This window comes from Drosophila mojavensis, unplaced genomic scaffold, assembly GCF_018153725.1.
Source record: "Drosophila mojavensis isolate 15081-1352.22 unplaced genomic scaffold, ASM1815372v1 contig_74, whole genome shotgun sequence".
Taxonomy (NCBI): Eukaryota; Metazoa; Arthropoda; class Insecta; order Diptera; family Drosophilidae; genus Drosophila; species Drosophila mojavensis.
Genome location: NW_025318899.1, coordinates 26,027,899 through 26,045,528, shown reverse-complemented (window position 1 = coordinate 26,045,528; position 17,630 = coordinate 26,027,899). Strand labels below are relative to the sequence as shown.

Below are 17,630 nucleotides of genomic sequence, written 5' to 3'. Positions count from 1 at the left end.
TATTTTAGCGCAAAAGCTATACAATATATATTTTATGATTGAATTTTATGCCGTGTAGGCGATACGTAGGGAATTAGAACCAAATATTAAGTCTACTATTCTGAGATCGACGAGTACCTTCATAACCCTTTTTCTGCCTATATTTAAATGGAATCATTATATCCTGCCTTTTTCAATTGGTTTAGAGTATGAAAAATGTTTATTTTTATATATACATATATAATTTTATACTCACTCTTCAACTATTTAAATATATTACTATAAAAACGCAGTATAGTTAAAAATATAATTATAGTTGTATAGTTTAATTTTATATAAAATCAGTAGAAAAAGAAACGGAGTCATGGCCGAAGTTAAAATCTATTGTTTTATACATTTAATATGTCATTCACTACTATATCTTCCTTGTAGCGGTTGAAAGTCTTCTAATTCCGAGTCTTCAATTTCGCAAAGTCGAACGGAGAGATTGCTGTCTGACCCAGACTTTCCAGTCGCATTTGGAAAAAGATATATTTCTTCTGAATTACCTGAAAACGAATACAAAGGTACCAATTGTTAAACTGTATACTTGAGAAGATTAAAACTATTAATCAGCGACCGCAAATAAGAGTTATGAATTTTAAAAAATTTAGGCTTAAAAGAAGCCCCAAGAAGAGACAGGAAATTACATATAATATATTTTTGTACGGCAAATTAAAAAAAAAGGATTTGCAATTTTTTGTAAAAAAAATCTTTTTAATAATTATAAATTTTATAAAAATCAAAAATAATTACAGATCAATTTTTATATAAAAATCAAATCACAGCTCTTGTTTTCAATTTTGACAGAAATCGAAGTTCTAAAAAGTACATATAAATTTACATTTAACATTTTGCGACTCTAGCCTTAAAGATATAGCAGATATAAATTTATTACTAGTTTTCGATAATGCATTTAATCGATAACAAAATAACGGGGCAAGTTCTCGATTTTCGAAGCAAAACTCGATATGCGCGTGGTATACACGGAACTAGGAAAAAATTCAAGTCTCTAGCTCTTATATCTCCTGAAATCGACGCGTTCAAACATACAGACAGAAGGACAGACGGACGGACGGATAGACGGACGGACGAACAGGTCTAAATCAACTCAGCTCGTCGCCCTGATCAAGATTATATAAGTTAAGCGCTCCCATACTAGAGTACTAGTGATTGGGGGACGCTGTGTTGGGTTCTTGTGAATATATAACAACTTTGTGTTCAATGAAATAATATATTTTATATAATTTGTAACAATAGGTCTAAACTCTCCCCAGTCCGAATATAAACTGAACTAAATCTGTTCAACTGGTTAGGTTCTCCCCTTGAATGTCTGAATGGACTCTCCAGCCTCCTTAGATTGTCGAAAGTCTTAACTCATCCCCATCTAAATATCTGCGTCCCGCAGATCAGGGTGCATATGTCCATTATAACGATATTCATCCAATATAAATTGTCCAATATAATGATAATTATCCAATATAAATTGCCCAATTGGATTGGAACAATTTATTTGTACTTGCCTTTTTAATAAGTTATTTTTATAGAATTATTGACACGTCACCATTTCCCTTTATTTCCGTGAAGAATGTGGGTCCCTGCTCGGGCGCCAGTTAAGCGCTCCCATACTAGAGTACTAGTGATTGGAGGACGCTGTGTTGGGTTCTTGTGAATATATAACAGCTTTGTATTCAATGAAATAATATATATAATATATTTTATATAATTTGGAACAATAGGTCTAAACTCTCTCTAGTCCGAATATAAACTGAACTAAATCTGTTCTACTCGTTAGGTTCTCCCCTTGAATGTCTGACTGGACTCTCCAGCCTCCTTAGATTGTCGAAAGTCTTAACTTATATACTGTGTGCGGTCTGCCACGCCTGCTTCTGCCTCTTACATACATTTCAACAAAACCATTATACCCTGATTTCCCATTTCCAATGGGTTCAGATTGGGCATCCTAACAAGTTCACAATAATAGTTTATTTCGTTTTTATAATATATAATACACATGTCGCCAATTTTTGCATCAAATGCATACGAATTGTAAATAAATATAATATACATTACCACTGATAGCTCTTCTTGGTAACTCCTTTTTCAGCATAGCTGTCTCATTATTGGAGCTTTCCGCCTCAGTGTCACTTGGAGTATGTAATGTAGGTAAATACGAATCAGGATGTCGCAAATATACTTTGCCTGGTAATGATGAAAAACAATAAATATTCTAAAATATTCATTTAAAATATAAATATAAATATATATAAAAGAGAGTTGTGTAAAAGTGTCTTAGCACTTATAACTCGAGATCTGCTGGACCAATTTTCATGGTTTTTGATTTGTTGGATTTGTCTCCTCCACGAGTAGGTCAGTAGATCTTTAAAATACTGAAAAAAATTTGACGAATACTTGAAAAACGCGGGTTTTTCCCTAAAGATTCAAATTTCCATTTATACTCAGTAGCCTTGACAACAGTGACTGTTTCGGTCCTATATAGAAGTAAATAAACAAATGTAGTCAGTCAGTCTACGGCACAGCCTCGAGCAGACCTGACTATTCAACAAATAAAAAAAAGACTATTCAACAAAAAAAAAAAAAAAAAAAAAAATTTTCCAAGTCAAATAGAAAAATATTTCAAATCAAAAATCTGCAAAAATTAAAAAAATCAAAAGATTAAAACTTTATAAATATTTCAAATCAAAAATCTGCAAAAATTAAAAAAAAAATCAAAAGAATAAAACCTGACTAATCAAAAATAAATAAAAAATTCAAAATTCGAAATTCAAAAAAAAAAAAGTTAATTATTAAAAAGTGTATGTTTGGCGCGTGCGTACAAAAGCTAAATATCTCGAATGTTCAGGTATTTGTTTGTCTCAAACATAAATTTGTGTAAATTATTTATATTTATATTTCTCGATTGTTTTATGTGGTTTTGTGCGAGGGCATATTCAGTGTTACTATTGATAAAAATGCCGCGTCCTAGAAGACCTAATCTTTCCCGGCGGACCCATAATGCAATTAGGCATCGGAATATCGCGAGTCAATTATCTGACGAAGAACGAGAAATCGTCCAAGAAAGGCACCGCGTTAGTACCCAGCAAAGAAGGGCCTTAATTCGTGCTTCTCAAAGAGAGGCAGCCCGTGAAACGGCAATAAGAGATGGTTCAAGGATTGATTTGAATCGAGCAGCGTTTCGATATGATTGCACCATTGACTATAGCTTGAATCGTTTAGTTTGCATTGGTCCAATGGACGTTGTTTACCAGCATTGTGGCGCATTGAAGTTTGCTGGTGAAACGCCCGGTTTGTGCTGCCTTAGTGGTAAAGTGACATTGCCATTAGTGGTCCCGCCACCAGAGCCATTGCGTTCCCTACTTTTCTAGCGAGCACTCAAAAATACAATGCCTGTTTCCAATTCGGGGCAGAGAAAAATCCAACAAATCAAAATCCATGAAAATTGGTGCAGCAGATCTCGAATTATAAGTTTTGTAACAAACTCTACTTTGTTTTATATATATAGAGACTGTTAGGCGGTACGAAGTTCGCCGGGACAACTAGTTTAAAATATAAACTAGTACAAGTAGTGGGCAATATTTCTTATTAATAATACAATCGCGCCGACCAGAATAATCGAATTCCAGAAGTACCAGAAACTTTCGTCCGTTTTTTTACCCTTGTGCACAGAATTATTCTTTGCATAAAGCGTTAAAAGTTTTATACAATAATTATAATAAAATTCGATCTTGTTTTCTCTCTTGAACTCACTCCCCCAGTAATGGAAACTTTGCTTTCAGATCATAGGAAAATCACACACAGTTCCCAAAGGTGAGCTGCTGCATAAACTAGATATTCGGGCATAGCTCCCACATTGTGTAGTGATTTCCCTTTTCAATTTATTATTTATTATATTTTCTTTTAATATTCTATAATTATTTTTAAGTTTCCTTAAAAATCTCTATATTCTTGGAATCAATAATACCACACAAGGCTATGAATTGCGGCATAGCCCCTCCGGACTGATGGTTATTATTGAAAAGTTTGTTTTCTGTAGGGTATATGACATATATATATATATGTTTTTTAATTGTTTCTTCTAAACTTGACTATATATTTTTCAATATTTAAAAAAATTTGAAACAATGAAATTTGAATGTTAATTCTAGAGTTGTCGAATTTTTAAGAAATATCGCATCGATGATATTTTAAGTTTTGGAAAAATATCAAAATGATATTTTTTTATGTAAGGCTGATGTCAGAGTGGCCGCGATAAGCGACGCGATGCTATAAGTGATAATTATCGCAGCGATCTGCAATGCGATGACATGACAGAGTGAAAGGTATCCGCAAAGAGAGAAATATTAGGAGTATTCAAATTGTTGTCATTGCGAGTGTTAAAATTTTAGTCTCAGTGGCAATGTTTTTATGAAAAACAGCAACGGGATCCATCCAATACTATTGACAGTTCAAGTATAATTGAGAGCAAATACATATATAACAAGTAAGAAAGCTCTAGTCGAGACTGCTCGACTACGAGATCCCCTGAACCCTTGGAGTAATAGCTATTTCAATAATTTTTTGCGTCTTTCAGCTTACACAAGAAACACGCACGCACACACACACCCACACACACACACGCACACACGCACACGCATACACAGGCATACATACATACACACACACATACACACACAAGCATAAACACGCATGGGCGGCAGTGTGCGCTTACTATGAGAACTCAATTATTTAATAACTTTTTTTCAGATTATGATTATAACATGGATATGCATGTATTTGCCAAAGCACAAGTCTCTAGTATTTAAAATACGCCTTTTACAAAAGTGAGGGTGAGGGGGTGAATATAGGGGTGGAGGGTAAATATTAACAAAAACCGAAATTGTATAAATTGCATACACCGAGGTAAGATTTACTTGGAGCTAGTGTACTTGGTTACTGCCTTTGTTACTTATTTCTTATCAAAGCTTACTTAAATAAATAAACAACGAAAAAGTCATGAAACTAATAAAGAATCACATAACAGGAAACTATGTATTTTGTAACATTTGTACGCAATTTAACTTACGCAAATGATTTGATTTAGATTGGAAAGGCACTGAATGCATGGAAATAAGATCGCTCCATAATTATTAAAAATCGATTTCAATTATCTAATATTATTCATACCTGTATTTAGTTTGTAGTCTTCATTCTCGCTTTTATTAAATGAACTGAGCCTTGAACGGGATTCATTATTTAAATTCGGCAATAAAAATGGTTGAACACAGCTTTCCATTTCTGAACCCACATATTCAAATACCATATCTTCATTTAGAGCATCTATATCTCTAGTTGGATCGATGTCTTCTACTGGAAATGTCAAATATTTATTGTATATTTTATTTTTTTACAAGTTTTTATTACCTATTCAGTTTATTTTACCAACTTACCATGAACTAAATATTTCCGTTTTGATTTAGACTCGTTACTGTCATTACTGTGGAAGCTTGAGGAGTCCGCGACTTCTGCGCCAGGAACTTCAGTTATGTCCGGTAAAGGATTATGGCTTTTCCGAACCCAATCGGAACAATCCCAGTGATATTGACCGTTTCCAGAGGAATCAACGAAGTTTCCATTTGATGTAGAATGACACACTTTAGGCATTGCAACCTGAATTAGTTTTCCGGTTGAAAGGCGGTTTACTGGAAAGCCATAGTCTAATCTCCGTTCTGTAAATTGATTTGATTTGTTTAATAGTCATTTTCAATAATCTATGCATCTACACTTACCGTTATTCAGCTTATTCTCGTTAAAAGTTTTTAGATGTATTTGTTCACACCACTCTTGCTTATGACCGGTGTCTCCGTCGATTAAATTGCTTGGATTTATATTAACATGTTGATTAGTTCGATTAACTTTTTGATATTCGAAAGGTATATTTTCAAGTTCATCACCAGCGGAGCCATAACTTCGTAAAATATCTAAATTATTCACAAATGTTGTGTTACTAACAAATAGGCTATCATTTATGGGAGGCGAATAGCTTATTGGGCGTTGACTGATTTCTAAATTGCTTATTTTAGCATTCGACTTGCACAGATTTTCCTTGTCGAGCAGTGAGTTAAGATTCGGTTGCTTCGTAGAGTGTTTATTTTTATTTTTTTCGTTTCGATTTCTGATTTTTGTAGATGTGTTTTTCTTAAAAGCTAGACAGACCAGTAATATGATGATGACAATGAATACGATAGTTATGCCCGATATTATTCCACTTATATGCTCCATTGAAAAGTTCTTTAATTTTGTAGAAATAGAATTAGAATAAAGAGGATCTCCGCAGCTTGCACCAGTAAGAAATGACGGACATATGCAACGAAAACTACCAGCTTCGTTAATACAAGTAGCTCCATTTCCGCATGGTTGATTTTCACACTCATTAACATCCATTTCACAATTTGGCCCTGTAAATCCACGGCACATGCAATGTGACACACCATCACCTTCTTCACATATTCCGCCATTTTTGCAAGGATTTGGAGTACAAAACTTTCCATATTCACATCTTCTTCCAGATAAGTGAATTGGACAAATACATGTGAAATTATTAACTGCTTGGTTTTCACAGCGCCCTCCAAATAAACACGGTGCTGAAGAGCAAGGATCCAAATCAATTTCACATAATTCTCCGGAAAATCGCGCATGACAAATACATTTGAAATTGTCATTTCCAACATCCTTGCAAACTCCACTATTTAGACATGGTTGGGTACCACACACTCCTAAACTGACTAGAACGTTTGCAGGATCACACTTAAACTCAACATTTGTGAATCTCTTAAGAGCAGCAATCGTACTACCTCCTGAAATGTATAAAGGTAAAGGCTCCATAGCAATTTTTATATTTGCCATACATCCGATAAAACCACGTTGAATATCTTCATAGCCAATAATTGATGGATGTGGCCGAACTTCAGCTCCAACGAATATATCATTTGACTGAATATTTAATATACCATTTACTCCAGGAGCACTACCCTGGGAAACATGTTTATTATCAACAATTAGTTTGGCACTGCTGAGAGTACGTTCCAATGTTATTGTGTGCCATGCGCCATCGGAAATATAAATGCTTGATACACTAACAACACCTTCTCCTGATCCTAAGTCGAATTTGTATCTTACAGCTCCATTTACAAGTTCTAATACATTATAATCAACTTTTCCGCTGGCATATAAGAGAGTTCCACTTTGTTGCACCGTTCTGATTTGTAGCGAGTAGGCAAATTGATTTTCCAATATGTTTTTGGCCTTCGCTTTATTAATTTTGTACTGAGCATAGCTTTTACCGCCAAATGATACTGCTGTTGATGAAAATTCATCGCATGTACCATTGTTGCACCTAGAAGATTTGATTTCACAGAATGAACCTGAGTATCCTTTTGGACATACGCATTGATACTTAGTTAAAGATTCTGATGGCAAACAGTTCCTCTGCGGAGGGCACGGTTCTGAAGAGCATGCATTTACTGTCTCATTACAGTACTTTCCATCAAATCCAGGTTTGCAAACACATTTATTTATTAAATTATAGGAAGGCGCTGCAAAACTAATAACATCAGTGTAAACAGTTGTAATATTGTTGGTTTCCATATTGATCAATTGTTTACAGATTCCGTTAATACAACTGTTTTCTTTACTTTTGCAATAGCTTGGTAATATTTCCTCAATGATTAAGTTTGAGTCGTGCTCAATTTCAATTTGTTTGCTGATTACAGATAAGCGAATTTCATCACTGCTGAAGAATGCGTCAGAATTTGGATTAATTTGTTGTTTGTGAACTGCAAAGACAACGTTTAAATCTGTAGAATATTGTTCACTGTTACCCAAAGAATTTCGAACTTGCTCCTGAACTGATATTAAAATCACGTCTTTTGGGCGACATCTCATCACGTTCCGTATGGATCGTATAAAGCCTTTTCTATGACTCAATAAGAAATCTGATGCAGAAATCTTCCTAAATCTAATCACTGTGGCTTCTTTAACCATTTCCATCGTTATCAGCTCAACGTTAATTTTAACAGTGGTGTATACCGTAAATTTTCCATCAGTGACAGATACATTTAGTTTATAAAGACCAATATCCAAGTTTAATGCTGAAAATATTTCACCAGTTTTTTCAGTAACTCTAAAGAGATGAGAAGATTGATATGTTTCGTCAATTGTTGAAGCAATAGAAAAGGTTAGTTCATCATATTGATCTTGATCAGTGGCATAAACTTTGCCTAAAAATGCAGTTGTAAATTCATCTTCAAAGGAATTTACATTAATCTCTAAAGGAGTTAAAATTGGAGGATATTGGCTCTCCTCAATGATTTTTATTGTCACCCAAGTGTCTGCATAGAGTGGAGGCGTGCCATTATCAAAAACGCGAATTTGTATTGTAAATGTATCTCGCAACTTGTGATTAAACCGTGAAGCTGTACTCAATGATCCATCTTGCTCCAATCGAAACAGTCCACCTTCATTTCCAGAGCGTATATCGTATGTATAAGGTATAGAATTAGGTGGCTCGTCAGCATCAGATACTTCAAAGGTAAGAAAAACATATCCCAGCGGTCTATTTTCTTGTAAGACTATGCTATAATTCGCTTTCGAAAATACTGGGGCATTGTCGTTTGCGTCCAAAACAATTATATTGACTTGTACAGTATTGCATTGCACCGGAGTCCCTAAATCACAGGCTTGCACATCCAGTATATATTCTGAAATAGTTTCTCGATCGAGTGTCCTTGCCAGATTTATTGTTCCGTTGCTATTGTTTATTTGAAATTGTCTTAAGCTATCGCCTTTCACAATATCATATTTAATGATGCCATTCAAGTTGGAATCCTCATCAGTGGCTTTAATATCTATTATGGGAGTATTCAGTAAACTATCCTCCTTCACACTGCTTCGAAATATGTTTTGCGTAAACGTTGGCATGTTATCATTAACATCATCTATGGAGATATTAACATATGCGATGCTGCTAAGCGGCGGGCTGCCTCCATCAATTGCTTGAACCGTAAGAAAATAAAATTTCGTTTTTTCAAAATCCAATGATCCATTGACCAATAACACACCTGTCCTGGAATTAATGTTAAATTTACGCTGTTCATTGCCACTTATTATAAAATATGATATTTCAGCATTAACACCAATATCTTTTGATGTAGCAAACACTGTGCAAACTTCATGCCCATGGGTGACATTTTCATATATATGATATGAATAGTGTCGCATTGTAAATTCTGGAGGATTGTCGTTTATATCCAAAATATTTATAACAATTTTTGCAATTGAAGACAGCTTTGGTCTCCCGAAATCCTCGGCGATAAGAGTTAAATTATACAATGATATAGTTTCACGGTCCAAGCTTTTTTCTAATTTTATTATTCCTGTTGACTTTGAAATTCTAAAATAATCACTATTTGTTCCTATTAATGAATAGCTTATCTTGCGGTTTATACCAAAGTCCTTATCAGTAGCATGTACTTTTGTAATCAACGTTTGTAATTGAGCATCTTCATGTATGCTTACTCTATAATAGGGCATAGTGAAAATGGGGGCATTATCGTTTATGTCATTCACAGTAATTATTATTTCAGACACACATTCTCTTAAGAATTCTTTCCCATCCTGAACGTGCGTAAAAATGTTATATTTTGAAATTCGCTCGCGGTCAAGAAGTTTTGCTACTCTTAAAATTCCACTATCTTTGGATATAGCAAAATCGTCGGAACTCCTCCCAGATAAGTAATAACGTAACTTAAAATCATTACTAGAGTCTAAATCTAATGCGTTCACTTCACCAATGGTTGAACCGACCGCTATCGATTCATTTATTGTAATGTGGTAACGAGGTTTCAAGCAGTATGGCATATTATCGTTAACATCTTTTATGTGCACTTGAACATTAGACTTGGCGGTAAACTTGCCGTCAGTGGCTAATATGCTTAAGTTGTAGAATGATATTTGTTCTCTATCAAGAGGTCGTGATATAAACAACTCTCCCGTTTTTCCAATTTGAAATTGCGCTTGATTATCTCCAGAAATAATGTAATACTCCATTACTTGCTTTTCGCTATCTGGATCTATAAGCAGCAAATTTTTGAGTACTGTTCCTGGAAGGGCGCTTTCTAATACAAATATCTGGTCCTTGGACAACTTGAATTGGGGTCCGTTGTCATTATAATCAATAACTTTAATAGACACTGGTATCTTTGAATCATGTTTTGGGTGACCGTTATCTGTGGCAATCACTTTAAAGTTAAACTCTGATTGTACTTCTCTATCCAAAGAAGACAAGAGAGTGATCATTCCGGTATAAATGTCGATATCAAAAACGTTTCGTATAGCATTTGATTCATCGTCAATATAGTAACGAACATCTCCATTCGATCCACTATCTGCATCAGTTGCCGTTATTTTTAGTATTGACGCTACTTTATCAGTATTTTCCGCGACATCAGCACTATAAATTATATTGTCAAATTTAGGATAATTGTCGTTTTCATCATTAACATGAATATGAACATCTGTATATGCATATAGAACAGGTAACGTTGCTGTTTCGGCAACTATTACAATATAATGTGTTTCCTGTTGCTCCCGATCCAATGTTTGCATTAAAATTAATTCCCCATTTTCAGATACTGTAAAAATTGAGCTCTTGTCTGAAGTAGAAAATTTTAATGAATAATTCCCATAAACGTTAAATTTAGTCAAGACAGTTCCCGGTGATGTAGATTCGATTATTTTAAGATTGAATTGAGATTTTTCAAACGTTGGAACCTTCACGTCCGAATCAACTATTTCAAGAGAAACCGGAATGTCGCTATGCAATGATGGCGCACCACAGTCAAACGCTCGAATGAAAAATTGTAAAACGCCCTTTTCAAGCTTTTCTGATTTCCTAATAATAACTATGTTTCCAGTACTTTCATTCAAATGAATTGTCTTTTCCAACATGGTTTTTATTGAGTTGGGGAAAATTGTATATTTAACAATGCCATTGACGCCTATATCTTTATCCATAGCCTTTACCTGAAATATAGAAATTTAATATTAGAAACGTAGAGATCTGGAGAAATTAAACTGTACTTGCAGTCGTCAAGATTTTTTTCTTTCATTTGATTACATATTTACATAATTACATTAATATTTGCATTACATAAATATTTGCATTATTTATACTTACTGCCAATATGGTATCAATGGGATTTATTAAAGAACTTATTACAAGCTTATATTCTTTCAAAGAGAATTGTGGCGCATTGTCATTAACGTCCTCAATGTATACTCTTAGTGTAGCAAACCCAAATTTACATCCACCATCAATTGCTTTTAACTGGACGACGTACTCATCTTTAATTTCTCGGTCAAATGAAACTTTCGATGTTATTATACCACTATTTCGGTCTATATTAAAATACTTTTTCATTTCTTCCGACGTGATTTCATAATAAACATTGGCGTATTGGCCAAAATCATTATCAACAGCTTTTACCTAAAATCAAAATTAAATCAAGAGTAATACGGAAAACAAACTGGCATAAACATATACAAACCGTGATTATTTTTTGTCCATTCGGAAGGTTTTCCGAAATTTTTGCTTCATATGTCACTTCATCAAATACTGGACTGTGGACATTTTCAGGGACTAAAATAATTTTTAATCTAGCATAACTTGTGTGAACTCCATCGGAAATAGAAATATTTAAAATCGTGACTGGTTTATCTGTAAAATTTAACATATTTTGAAGGTAAATAATTCCGCTTCGCTTATCTATGTTATAGGTTTGTAATTCATTTCCATCAACTATTTTGTATTGCAGAAAATTAATGTCAGACATGTCATTATCAAACGCTCTTGGCAATGCAACAAATTGACCGCGTGTCGCAGCTACTGACAGCTTCGTATTAAAAGAGGGCTCGATAAATTTCGGAGAGTTATCATTAAGATCTTTAACTGAAATAAACAAAAAATATATATATTAATACTTGATTTAGGTACAATTTTGGGAAGAATATAAATATTGATTTACCTGCAATAAAAACATTGCATTTTGATGATAATTGAGGAGAGCCGTGATCTTTAACGTGCACAACCACGTGATGGTGATCTTTTAGTTCAAAATCCAAAGATGCTTTCAAATATAAATATCCTTCATTAACGTCAATGTAAAAAGTATCGGAATTATTTCGACCATCGATTGATTCGATGAAATATGATAGTTTTCCATTAACGCCAGAATCCCTATCAGTTGCGTTTATTTTTAATATTTGTGATCCAAATGGAATATTTTCCGGTAATGTAATATTATAGTAGTCATTTTCAATATCGGGATAACAATCATTTACATCAATTACTGTTATCGATACTAAGACATCTGCATAAATTCCGGAAATACTATCAGTAGCTCGAATAGATATCTCATGTATATTTTTTTCCTCAAAATCAAGTTCGTTAACCACATACAAAGACCCTAAGAAAAATTTGAAGTATTTAAAGTTCACAAATCAAAAGTTTATATATACATAAAATGTTTGTTAATTTACCTGTTCTATAATCGATTTCAAAGAATTGTTCTGAATTATCAGCTGATATTGTGTAAATCAGTTTCCGTTTTAAAGGACTCTCAGCTTGGATAGATACAAATAGCGTAGTGTACATTTCAACATCTTCTTTCACGCTCACAGAATAAAATTGTTTTTCAAATATTGGCATAGAACGGTCAATAACCTTTTTAAAAGACAAGACAATTTTCAAATTTGGTATTAGCTTACAATATTTAATATACAGCATTTAATTAAGTATACCTTTATTTGAACTGGTACTTCTGTGCAGCATGAAATTACAGCCCCATCGCACGCTGCGACTATCAAGTCATATTTTCGATTATGACCTTCAATAATTTGTTTAATTGACAATTCTCCTGTTTTTCTATCCATTTTAAAAAGTTCCCCGTTTCCTTTTTTCAATTCATACCGAACTTCTCCATTTTCAGCACTGTCTAGATCGATAGCTTTAACTTTCATTATGATCGTTCCTTTTGTAAAGCCAACAGATACTGAAGCATAATATGGCATGTTGACAAACATGGGACAGTTATCGTTTATATCTAATACAGAGATATGAACTGAAGTGATTGCTCTGCGAATATTCGTATTGTCCTTATCAGAGATCGATGATTTTGCTTCAACAAATATCTTATACATGTCCTGCACTTCTCGGTCGAACATTACTCCGGTTGTCTTTATAGCTCCAGAAGTAATTCCGATTTCGAACATTTCAGTTGGATTAAGTATAATGTATTCAACATTTTCGGACAATGTATTTCCAATGACATTAATTAATCCTATTGTCGCAACTTTCGTTGTATTTTCAAATGTTGAAAACTCGTATATATTTTTTTTAAACACGAAGTTGGAATCAGCTATTGTCTCAATTTTAATATTTACGAGCAGAATGGTAGAATACAATCCATCAGAGGCACGGACGTGTAAAATGTATTCTTGACTTTTAAATTCATTATTTCTAAGAAAAAGAAAATTAAAAATATAAAAATTTCAAGTTGTCTACACCAAAAACATATATGTAAATTATTAATTTATTACAGGCTTAAGTTACTTAATACCGTGAGCTAAATCTCAATTGCGAACTATATTTTTTTACAACAAACAAACAAACAATTTATGATGAATATTTATAAAATATATTTCTCTGTCCGTCTGTCCGTCTGTCTGCCTATCCGTGTGTTTGAACGCGTCGACCTTAGAAGATATAAGAGGCAAGAGGTTGCAATTGGTTATTGTCCGTATTTTATCCAAAACAAAAAAGTATACCTTCTACAATATATATATATATATATATATATATATATATATATAAGATATACTTTTTTGTTTTGGATAAAGTCGATATCTGTATGTACGGACATTAATTGCAACCTCTTGCCTCTTATATCTTCTAAGGTCGACGCGTTCAAACATACGGACAGGCAGACAGACGGACAGAGATGGGTTCAGGAATTTATATCCTAATGTTTATATATTTTCTCCGATACAAGTAAGATTTAACAATTGTTGATTATTTAATTTAATAAAATATAGTAATATATATAATCATTTACCTTGTTGTTATTAATCCTGTAACGGGATGTATTTGAAAACATTCTTGGTTGTTTCCATCAACAATGTCATAACGAATGATGTCGTTATCGGCGTCAAATGCACAAACTCGATCCACAAATACATTTTCAAAAGTTGGTACAAACAATGTAACATTCAGGTCTCGATCTTTGAATACTGGAGGACAATCATTAACATTACTCACAATTATCATTACGTGAGCTGTTGTAACAGAATGTAACTTTGGTTTACCACTGTCACTGACCTGCAAATTAACAATTTTTAAATTTAACATAGTTTGCATTCAGCTTGCTTGTAAGAATATCTAAAAAAAAAGGGTATTTACTGAGTTATTAAAGGAAACTTACCGTTACAAAAAATGAATAATTTGTCTTCGTTTCATAATCCAGACTATGTAAAATTTCGATAGCTCCGGTAGTGGAATCAATCTTAAACATTTGGCTTGCCAAGTCGTCAAGTATATTGTATTGCAACATCGCGTTAGGTCCAACATCAGCATCAGATACATTTAGTTTTAAATGACTAATAGTATGTACGGTCAATAATATTTGTTTGAGCATGAGTATATGGATAAGAAAGCTCTAGTCGGGGTGGCCGACAAGTAACTCCGAATCATATGTATTTTTGAAATATACGCTTTTGGGTTTATTGGATAAAACAACAAAACCATTCAATTGAATCTTAACGTAAACGTAAAAAAAAACAAGTAAGAAAACTCTAGTCGAGAGTGCTCGACTAAATAGTACCCTGAACCCAAAAAATCAAAATGCCCATTTATTATGGCTGAAATTTCAATTTCGATGTATTTAAAAATATAAATAAAATACAAAACTCATTTAATAAAATATAAAAATATTTTGAAACAATTAAAACAGTTAACATCAGTTGCACCGATCGGGATTCGAACCGCGACTTCTCGATCGAGCGTCATGCAGCTAACACACTACGCCACCTCACTTCTGCAAGTGGTGCTGGCAAAACTCAAATAGATTCACTGCTGCAGCGCCATCTACCAAAACTAAACGAAACTAACAGCTGATGTGATTCAACGAATGTTTCTAGAAGAAGTTTGAATGTATGTGTGCACACGCATACGATGCTGTTGTAGCTGCTGCATGTGCGTTTGTTAATTGGCCAAATATTTGATTATTTTTTATTAATTTTTGTCTGAACGGAATTTAATGAAACTTTCAACATATGATTTACATATTATATTGAATATTTTAGAAATTAAAAAAAAAATTAAAAATCATTCACAATTAGCTATAGTGGCATCTGACTTGAACTTGAACTCAACGTCCGCGCTGTATATAAGGTCATTTAAAAAAAAAATGAAGTCTCTAGCTCTTATATCTTCGGAAATCGACGCGTTCAAACATACGGACAGACAGACAGACGGACAGGGCCAAATCGACTCAGCTCGTCGCCCTGATTAAGAATATATATATATACTTTGTGGGGTCTGCCACACCTCCTTCTGCCTGTTACATACATTTCAACATTATACCCTGATTTCCCATTGAAAATGTGTCCAGGGTATAAAAAACTACACAAAAAATTTGTAAGGAATATGTGTTTTTCGAGTTTTCTATACTTTATAGACGTAAACAGAATTAAAACTTTAAAAAATTTGCTTACCGTTTTTTCTTATCGTCAATTATATGTACATATGAACCCAAAGCAGCGGATTCCGAAACGCTTCCTATATATTCACTTTGCAGAAATTTCGGAATATTATCGTTCATATCTAAAACATGAATTATTACATTTTGACAAGAAGACTGGGAGGCCATATTCGTCGCTTTTACAGTTAGATTATAAATCCTGGAAATAAAAACGGTCCAAAGAATGTGAGAATATATGAATGATTTTATAATTATTATAACTATTGTACTGAATATTTACTTGATTATTTCATAATCGACATTAGTGTTGATAACAATAACACCTGTGGAGGGGTTAATTCGAAAGCTGTCATTGATGTTTCCAGATATTATATTAAAGAAAATAGATGAAGACGATCGAGCTTCAACTTGTGTTACAAATGACCCCACATTTAAGTTTTCAAACATTTCCAATGAAATCATATCGGTGAAAAACTTAGGGGGATCGTTATCAGACATGGTAACAATTATATGCACGGGGACTTGAGATGATAATGGAGGCTGCCCAAGGTCTACAGCCTTAACCTGCAGCATATATTCCTGCATTTTATTGATGTCCAAGGACGCAGTCAAATATATAATACCAAATGTTGAATCAATTTCAAACATACTTCCCACGTTGCCGGAAATTATTGAGTAACGAATTTCAGCATTTTTTCCACTATCTCGATCGATAGCCATAACTTGAACAATTTTTGAGCCTATTGCGGCACTCTCCGGAACTTTACTTTGAATAATTTTAGCTGTGAACTCGGGAGGATGATCATTATGATCATGTACATTTACTATTAATTTCGCGTAATTCCTCTTCCCTGGTGTCCCTTGATCCTTAACAAACGCAATTAATATGTGTTGCGATGTCTTTTCAAAGTCAAGTTTCTGGGTAACTATTACATTGCCGCTTATGGAATCTATTCGAAATAATGTTAGAGATGATGGATCTTGTGTAGCATGTAGTTGGTAAAATAATTTTTTATCCTCATCTCTATCAGTTGCATGGAGCTGCATAATGACAGATTCTTCCTCAATATTTTCTGATATATTAACATGATATATCTCTTTAGTAAATTGAGGTGCATTGTCGTTTGTATCAACAACTTGTATATATAGCCAAGTGTGTGCTATATTTGAGCCATCAGTTACACTAATTGATAGATTGTAAGAGGTTTGTGTTTCGTAATCCAAGTACTTTGACAACAGTACGTTTCCAGTATCTCTTCCGATGTAAAAGTAATTTCCTTCATTTCCTCCTATTAAAAATAAATTTCAAATTATTATAATAAAATCTATCTTCTTCTTCTTCTACATAAATAATTTATAGAACATACCACTGATATTATACCAAAGCTGATCGTTATCCTCGTCGATTGCCTGAATTTGCGTCACTAAGAAACCAGGCTTATCATTTTCCGTCAGATCTACAATGTTATTTATTGACTTTTTAGCGATTGAAGGAGAATTCGGTGAATTTGGTGATATAGGAAGAACCAGTATATTCACTAATGCTGTTTGACTTTTTTTAGGGATTCCATTGTCTTCAGCTTTAACATTAATTTCATATTCTGAGTCAGCCTCGAAGCTCTTTGTAAAAAATATATGCCCACTAAAACTATCAATACGGAACTTATTTTTCTTCTTTCCAGATTTGATTGAATACGTTATCCGACTGTTTTCCCCGTCATCGTTGTCAATTGCGTGAACCTAAATCATATAATTGAGATCCGATACAGATATAGATATATATAAGGTAGAAAATAAACA

General features: G+C 33.6%; 1 protein-coding gene across 6 annotated transcripts in view; it reads right to left on the bottom strand.

Annotated features, from left to right (window-relative positions):
* Nucleotides 1-277: 277 nt before the first annotated feature.
* Nucleotides 278-17,630, bottom strand: part of LOC6583620 (fat-like cadherin-related tumor suppressor homolog) — a 39,460-nt gene continuing 22,107 nt past the window's right edge. For 3 of the 6 annotated variants that reach the window (XM_015162975.3, XM_044010310.1, XM_015162974.3), the window contains exons 8-23: nucleotides 17,198-17,570; nucleotides 16,111-17,119; nucleotides 15,844-16,029; nucleotides 14,553-14,727; nucleotides 14,187-14,449; nucleotides 12,874-13,591; nucleotides 12,613-12,796; nucleotides 12,099-12,539; nucleotides 11,622-12,022; nucleotides 11,252-11,560; nucleotides 5,805-11,097; nucleotides 5,466-5,744; nucleotides 5,203-5,385; nucleotides 5,102-5,131; nucleotides 2,092-2,220; nucleotides 278-527 (exon numbers count right to left, since the gene is read on the bottom strand). In XM_015162975.3, the coding sequence (XP_015018461.1) occupies nucleotides 385-527; nucleotides 2,092-2,220; nucleotides 5,102-5,131; nucleotides 5,203-5,385; nucleotides 5,466-5,744; nucleotides 5,805-11,097; nucleotides 11,252-11,560; nucleotides 11,622-12,022; nucleotides 12,099-12,539; nucleotides 12,613-12,796; nucleotides 12,874-13,591; nucleotides 14,187-14,449; nucleotides 14,553-14,727; nucleotides 15,844-16,029; nucleotides 16,111-17,119; nucleotides 17,198-17,570 (10,116 nt within the window). In that variant the 3' untranslated portion in view covers nucleotides 278-384. The remainder of the gene's footprint in view (nucleotides 528-2,091; nucleotides 2,221-5,101; nucleotides 5,132-5,202; nucleotides 5,386-5,465; nucleotides 5,745-5,804; nucleotides 11,098-11,251; nucleotides 11,561-11,621; nucleotides 12,023-12,098; nucleotides 12,540-12,612; nucleotides 12,797-12,873; nucleotides 13,592-14,186; nucleotides 14,450-14,552; nucleotides 14,728-15,843; nucleotides 16,030-16,110; nucleotides 17,120-17,197; nucleotides 17,571-17,630) is intronic. The other 3 variants (XM_032731597.2, XM_002009250.4, XM_032731598.2) reach the window with 3 other exon arrangements.